This window comes from Metopolophium dirhodum, chromosome 1 (genome assembly GCF_019925205.1).
Source record: "Metopolophium dirhodum isolate CAU chromosome 1, ASM1992520v1, whole genome shotgun sequence".
NCBI lineage: Eukaryota > Metazoa > Arthropoda > Insecta > Hemiptera > Aphididae > Metopolophium > Metopolophium dirhodum.
Window position 1 is genome coordinate 145,402,178 of NC_083560.1, and position 8,067 is coordinate 145,410,244.

At 34.5% G+C, this 8,067-nt stretch overlaps 1 protein-coding gene across 1 annotated transcript; it reads left to right on the forward strand.

The window, feature by feature from the left end:
• The first annotated feature begins 254 nt into the window (after window positions 1–254).
• LOC132933152 (uncharacterized) lies at window positions 255–3,094 on the forward strand. The gene is given in 5 exon segments (XM_060999471.1): window positions 255–432; window positions 685–923; window positions 925–1,240; window positions 1,243–2,876; window positions 2,996–3,094. Coding segments are annotated over 5 exon segments (2,466 nt in total).
• The last annotated feature ends 4,973 nt before the right edge of the window (window positions 3,095–8,067 follow it).

Genomic DNA, 8,067 nt, shown 5'->3' on the forward strand with positions numbered 1-8,067 from the left:
TACCAATATATTTAAATGCGTGCAGTGTCCGTCGGTTTTTGGACGAAAAGACAGTTTGATTCGACATGAAATAACTCATACCAGTATACGTTTTCCGTGTACCGTATTTACATCGACATTCAACTATAAATCGCATGCCAATAGACATCTGAAAAATATTCATGGTATGTTATATTTTTTTTTTTTATTCAATATTAATTTATTGTTATTATTTTTCCCAAGGTATTATCAACATTCAAAAACATTTGAGACCAATGCCCGCTGCACCAATCATAGATCATCCAACACGAGCGCCTCGTGCCACTACTCAAGGTGATGTTATACAGATCGCGCCTCAAATATTTGTCCCCGATGTCCCGGCCGGTGGATCGAATGCGATATCCGACGACGATCTATTGTGTATGAAAGCAATGGACGAATTTAAGGATACAGGTTAGTTTTATTTAATTTATCAGAATTAATTCGATTTTTAAAAGACCCGCTGATTTTATTTTATCCACCGTGGATTATTTTTTTAAATACGTAACGTTAAATTAGATTTATTAATCGAATACAAGTTAAACAGATTTTTAAAATACATGTCGTTAGATTTTATTTTTCAGTCACGGGTTGATTAGATTTTTAATAGATTCGACATTAAATTAATTTCATTAGATATTAATATTAGTTTTTTTTTTTTTAAAGATTCATACACCGTTGCCGTTAACGGGAAACGTGTTTCGACCGCCAATACCACCTCAGCTGCTAACGCTAAAAAAATTAGATTGAATCTCGTCAAGTCACCCGGGTTTGTTGAGATTTTGTCGTCCGAAAACCGTAAAATAGTTTGGTATTATGCTAAAACTATTACTAATACAATGATTTATTCTGACTTTCTCCGCCCGCTTATGCCTGAGCTAGTCAATTTATTGAAAACCCACGTGAAAAAAACATGCAATTAAATTCAATTTGAAACTCGAGGCAACATACAACCGGCCCAACGTACCAAACTCGTCGGAGAACCGGGCATTCAAGACTTCGGCGGTAGAACTTTATCCGGATAGTGACATTAGAACGATTGTAGAGAGGGCGTATATAAAGTTGATAAAGGAGAAAGATGAGTACAGTGGGAGGGGGAGTGGGTTTTCTCTAGAGTCAATAGACGGTTTGTTGTTGGCGATATATAAATATACACCGTTGGGTGGCTCGTCGTATATCGAGTTGCCAACGTATATCGACAGGAAACAGGGTACAATAAATCCACAAACATAGACCAGGAATGTTTTAAGTGGGCAATTTTGGCGAGACATGCGGCAAATAATGTATCCGAAAAATATAAATATTGTGTAGGAGAAAATTATAGAAAGCACGCTGATAAATATAATTTTAATGGACTCACCTCCCCCACACCACTATCCGATATTAATAAATTCGAAAACAATAACAACAATGTCTCCATTAACGTATACGGACTAGAAAAAAAGTTACAAATACCGAAATTGCCCAGGTCTGAAGTGTACCCACTGCGAGTAGTCGATGAGGAGAAACCAAACCACTTTGACTTGTTGTTGGTGACGGACGACAAAAACTCACACTATGTGTATATTTCAAATTTTTCCCGGCTCGTTAGACGACAAAAAACAAAACATGAAGGGAGAGTAGTGTTTTGCAAGAGGTGTTTCACATCATTCGATGACAGGCTGCATAAATACAAGTTGAGCGGACAGGAAGCGCTGAATCAACACAAGCTGATTTGCGGAGAACACACACCAATTTTACCAGATATGCCAAAAGAGGGTGAGTGTACTGAATTCGAGGCGTGGAAGAAGACTCGAAGACATCCCATAGTAATTTATGCAGATTTTGAGACGATATTGACGAAGACTGATGAGGGCAAAGGAGACAAAACGAGGATATTACATAGACATGAAGCGATGAGCTATGGACTCTTTGTGAAAGCGAGCGATAACGTACCGCAGGAATTATTGGAGGAACATGACATACCAACAGAGTCAATATTATACCGAGGAAACAAGAATAAGACAGACGTGGTGAGGCATTTTGTTGAAACCGTTACTGAGATGGCGCTAAAAATTGAAAAATTATTGAAGACCAATAAACCTATAGTTTTCACGCATGAACAACGGCAGTCGCATGATTCATGGAATTTATGTAATTTATGTAAGACTAACTTTACATACGACAACCATAAGGTGGCGGATCACTGTCATCTCTCTGGAAAATACCGGAAAGCTATATGTAACGCGTGCAATCTCAAACTTCAAACACCAAACTATATACCTATATTTTTTCATAACCTGTCCAACTATGACGCGCATCTAATAGTTACAGAACTTGGCCATGACACCCAAGCTATTAAAGTAATACCTAACAGCAAGGAGAAATTTATATCATTTACGAAATACGTCACAAACACCTTTTCAATGCGATTTATAGACACGTTCAGGTTTATGGCATCAGGACTGTCATTTTTAGCAAAAAATCTTGTGACACCAGAGCTTGAGAATTTCCGAGAAACCGCGAAACATTTTGTCGCCGGAGATATGCCGTTAGTGACTCAGAAGGGGGTGTACCCATACGAGTACACAGATAGCTGGGAGCGATTGGATGAAGAACGATTACCGAGTAAGAGGAGTTTTTATAGTACGTTGAAGGAGACGAGGATAAAGGAGGAAGACTTTGAGCACGCGAAGTTGGTTTGGGACCACTTTGGCTGTACGACGTTGGGCGAGTATTCAGACTTATATTTGAAAATCGATGTATTGCTGTTGGCTGATGTGTTCGAAAACTTCCACGACGTATGTATGAGGGCATACAACTTGGACGCAGCCCACTATTTCACCGCCCTAGGCTTAAGTTTCGATGCGATGCTGAAGGTTACGGGGCAGAAACTTTCACTTTTAACAGATTATGACATGTTATTGATGTTTGAGAATGGTCAGTATATTATTTTTTAAATGTGTATATATAATATTAATCTTAATTATTTTTATAGGTATACGTGGTGGATTGGTTCAAGCGAGCAAACGATATGCGAAGGCGAATAATGCAAAGACCCCGGACTACGATGAGACGAAAGAGAAATCGTGGATAGTATATCAGGACTGTAAGAATATTTTTTCAAAACTTAATAATATTTTCATACTTATTAAGTTTTTTTTTTTTCAATTTTATAGGTAACAACTTGTATGGATGGGCAATGTCGCAGTACATGCCGTACGGTGGGTTCAACTGGGTCGAACCTACGTTAAACGGACTTGATGATTTGAACGACACATCACCCATAGGGCGAGTGTATGAGGTGGATGTAACATACCCACAAAAATTACATGATAAGCACAACGATCTACCATTCTTGCCGAATAGCGATATACCACGCGGGTCGAAGGTGAGGAAGTTGATGGCAACTTTTGAGATGAAGAAGAACTATGTTATACATTATAGAAATCTGCATCAGGCAATTAAGAATGGGTTGAAAGTGGAAAAGGTAAATATTTGTATTTTAAACAGATTTTTATAATTTTTTTCTTATTTTTTCTTATTTTTTATAAGTACATAGGGTTATTCAGTTTAACCAGTCTGACTGGTTAGCCAAATATATAGAGTTAAACACAGAGTTGAGGAAAAAGGCGAAGAATGATTTTGAGAAGGACTTTTTTAAACTTATGAATAACGCTGTATTTGGTATGCAACTTTATTTATTATGTATAAACATTTTTACTGATATTTTGTGTTTGATTTTCTAGGGAAGACTATGCAATCGAAGAGGAAGGAAATGAAGATGAAGTTGGTGTCATGTGATAGGAGGTTGCAAAAATTAATAAACAAATGTACATTTAAACACTGCACAAATTACGATATTTATTTTTGGGTAGCCTGTTTGACTTCATTGAGTGTAAAGTGGTAGTAGTGAATTAAACAAATTGTCTTTGTATACTATATAAATATAGTAATTAGTAATTTATAATTAAACACAGAAATAAAAATCTGCTATTAAAAAAAAAACAAAATGTTTTACTATTGAAGTATATATCATATACTAGAATACAGGATTAATAAATGCTTTTAATATTTTACATTAGGTACCTATTCCTATTATATTGAGAATAGTAGAATACTACTGAAGTCTGCTAATTTATTTATTACTACCTTGTATGATGTAATTCTTCTAAAATAGCAGTTATTATTATTATTTTTCTTTTATGCAATTGTAATTGCTTGTGATACATTTCTATTTCCACATTATATTTCCGTTTAGACATACCTATTAAATATTGACTATTATTAATAGATAAAAAAATATATATTACTGTTTTTAATTAACTATATGTATAAATACTTATTATTTAGGTAGTTTAGTTTAACTACTAACTTTAACTACAAACTACCAAACTTTAAGTTTAACGTAGATAACAGTAAAGTTCAAATTTACAGTATTTAAAAATTATCAACAAAGATAACATCATTTTGTTTCTTATCTAACATCAAAGGTATAGTTTGGTTGAATTATCATATTTTGTGGTAACATAGTAAAATTCTGCACAATATTCAACACGAACACGGTCTACACGGAACACGGTGTTAGTGGAATACAGCCTTAAGTCGAGCCCGACGGGTATAGAGTCACGGTGTACCTACTGCGATTATTGAATATATAATTTATACACTCACCAAAGACAGCACTGCAGGTGCCTGTTTCATAAAAAAGACAAGTCGAAATGGACCATATGTAAACTTTTAAATTTCATTCACTTGTTAACTTTGTGTTTCATATAATATACAAGTTGACAAGTTGACCAATGACAAGTGACAATTGACAAGTTAAAGAAAACCTGGAAAATATTGTAAAAAAACTTGTTTTTTGTTTCATAAACAACAATGATTTGTAAAATATATTGAAAATATGATAACAATTTGACTAGTCCCTGAAGTATAGTTTTTTAAGTGACAATTGTTATTAATATTATTTCATTATATTATTCTTCAAAATTTAGAGAACTTTTTTTAAAATGTGGTCATCTTCATCATCAAGTTCTTCTGACAGCGACGATGAAAATGTTATCATTCATCGAAGAAGAATATTCCGTCCAAGAATTAATAATAATTTTATGGCTGAATATGAATACAATGAACGGTTCAGAATGAACTCAGTGAAGTTGGAGTACATTGTCAGCAGTATAGGGCATCTTCTAGTTCATCATACAAATAGAAATCATGCATTATCCCCCATTCAACAAGTAAATGTATGCTTACATTTTTTGGGAAGTGGTACTCAGTATCACGCTATTGGTGATATGCATGGTGTATCAAAAGCTACTGTTTGTCGTGTAGTAAGAAATGTGACAAAAGCCATAAATGAGGTACTTTTTCCACAATTGGTTCGATTTCTAAATGATTTTGTTGAAGTACACAGATATACAGAAGTTAAAAGGTAAATAATAATATAATCGGATATATATAATATAATAATAAGTATAATGATACGATGTACAATAGTGTTACGAGGCGTAATATAAATCAACGACTAACTATGTATACCCGGCTACACTACGCAGGACATATAATATGCTGTAGTATATAAAAATGTATAGTCAGCGTCTGATGAACTACAGTGTGAATATATTACTTATACACTACATTATATAGGGTGTTTTGTTTATAATTCCAACACTTTCCCTTAAACAATATACCCTTATACATCAATATTTATAACTCCTAACATCTCCCTTAGCTCATTGAACCGCGTTCGTGGAGTTGGTTTTGTCATAATGTCCGCAATCTGCTCCTTGCTGGATATGTACTCCAATGAAAACAATCCCTCATTGAACTTTTCTCTTATATAGTGGTAGCGAACATCTATGTGCTTCGTTCTTCTATGAAACTCTGGATTTTTTACGAGTTTAATCGCACTTTGATTGTCTCCATACATTGTTGGCACCGTTTTTGGCTGGTCCAGCAATTCACCTAAAAACAATTTTAACCAAGTTAATTCTTGTACTGCTTGACTTAAAGCTATGTACTCTGATTCAGTTGTGCTAAGGCTAACACACTGTTGACGACGTGAACTCCATGCTATACTTCCAGATCCTAATGTAAATACTGACCCTGATGTTGATCTTCTTGTATCCAAGTCACCTGCATAGTCAGCATCACTGTATCCTTTTAACATGAGTTTTTGTCTAGAACTAAATACCAATCCATAATTAATAGTTCCCTTTAAATATTTTAAAATTCGTTTCACTGCTGTCCAGTGTTGTTCCTTTGGATCCTCGATGTATCTACTAACTAGATTTACTGAAAAAGTTATGTCCGGTCTTGTAATCTGACTGAGATATAATAAGCTTCCGACTGCTTCACGATATGGGACTTTACTAGTTAAATTAGTATTTTGTTGCTTGTCATCTAATGAATGTTGAGGGTCTGCTGGTATTTGAACTGATTTTGCTTCAGTCATATTGAACTTCTCCAATACTCTTTTACAATACAACCCTTGGTGCATTACAATTGATCCATCAGATTTTCGCTCAATTTCTGTACCTAAAAATTGATTCAATTCTCCTTCGGTAATATTGAAATGTTGTCTCAAATATTCCATTAATGCATGTACATCCTGACTCGATGTAGCTGCAACTAGACCATCATCAACAAATATAGCGACGATTAATACTTTGTTATTTTCTCTATTAACAAAAACACAGGGATCTGCTTTTGTTTCTAATAGATTAAAGTTAAGAAGAAATGTTTTGAACTTTATGTTCCAACATCGTGGTGACTGCTTTAGGCCATATAAACTGCGTTGAAGTCTGCACACCATTTTGGTACCATCGTTGAACCCTTCTGGTTGTCTCATGTAAATTTCTTCGTCCAAATCTCCATATAGAAAGGCTGTTTGAACGTCAAATTGTCGAAGTTGTAATTGTTCTGCTGCTGATATAGCTAATATAGACCGAATTGAATCGAACTTTACTACAGGACTAAAGGTTTCATTAAAATCAATACCGAACATTTGACTATACCCTTTTGCTACTAGCCTAGCCTTGTATCGATCAACATGTCCATGAACATTATATTTTGTTTTATACACCCAACCACAATTTACAATAGTTCTGTCCTTAGGTAAACTTACGAGCGACCATGTTCCGTTTTGTTCAAGAGATTCCATTTCATTGTTCATGGCTTCTATCCATTTTTCTGAATTTGGTGACTCCACAGCTTCCTTGAAATTCACTGGATCGGATTCGACTACGAAAAAGGCTGAATTATCATAACGTAATGGTTTCTTAATATTACTTCTGTCTCGCAAGTTGTACACGTTGACATTTGATCCATTTTCTTGTTCATGTTCTTGTTTTTCATTGTCATCTACACTTATTGACCCAAATTTATTTTCCATGACTCCATCTCCTTCTGATGTATTGCTGTGTTCTAAAGAGCCGTCTTTGTGTAAGCTAAGAACATCAATGTTATTACTATCATTTAAATTATTAGAACATTCTACACGTTGGTCATTTACAACACTTTCATCCTTGAAAATAACGTCTCTACTAAGTGACACCTCGTTATTTTCTTTATACCAAATACGATACCCTTTTGAAGTTTCTGAATATCCAACAAAGTATCCTTTTCGACTTTTTGCATCCCACTTCTTTCATCGTTGTTTTGGAACTAAACTATATGCATTTATTCCAAATTCTACAAACTTTTCTATTTTAGGAAGTTTATCAAACCATAACTCATATGGAGTTTTACATACTTTCCCTGAATTACCAGTATAATTGAATGAGAACACTACTGTATTGACTGCTTCTGCCCACAGTGATTTTGGAAAATTCTTGGCATATATCATTGTTCTGGCTGCCTCACAAATAGTCCTCATTGAACGTTCAGCTCTTCCATTTTGTTCAGGAGTATAAGGTACACTTGTTTCATGCTTTATTCCAAAAATATTTAGAATTGATTGAACTTCAGAATTCTTATATTCTAATCCACAGTCACTTCTAATAGTTTTAATAACATTTTTAGTTTGAGTTTTAACCATACTCAGAAAACAATTAAGTTTTTCTTTAA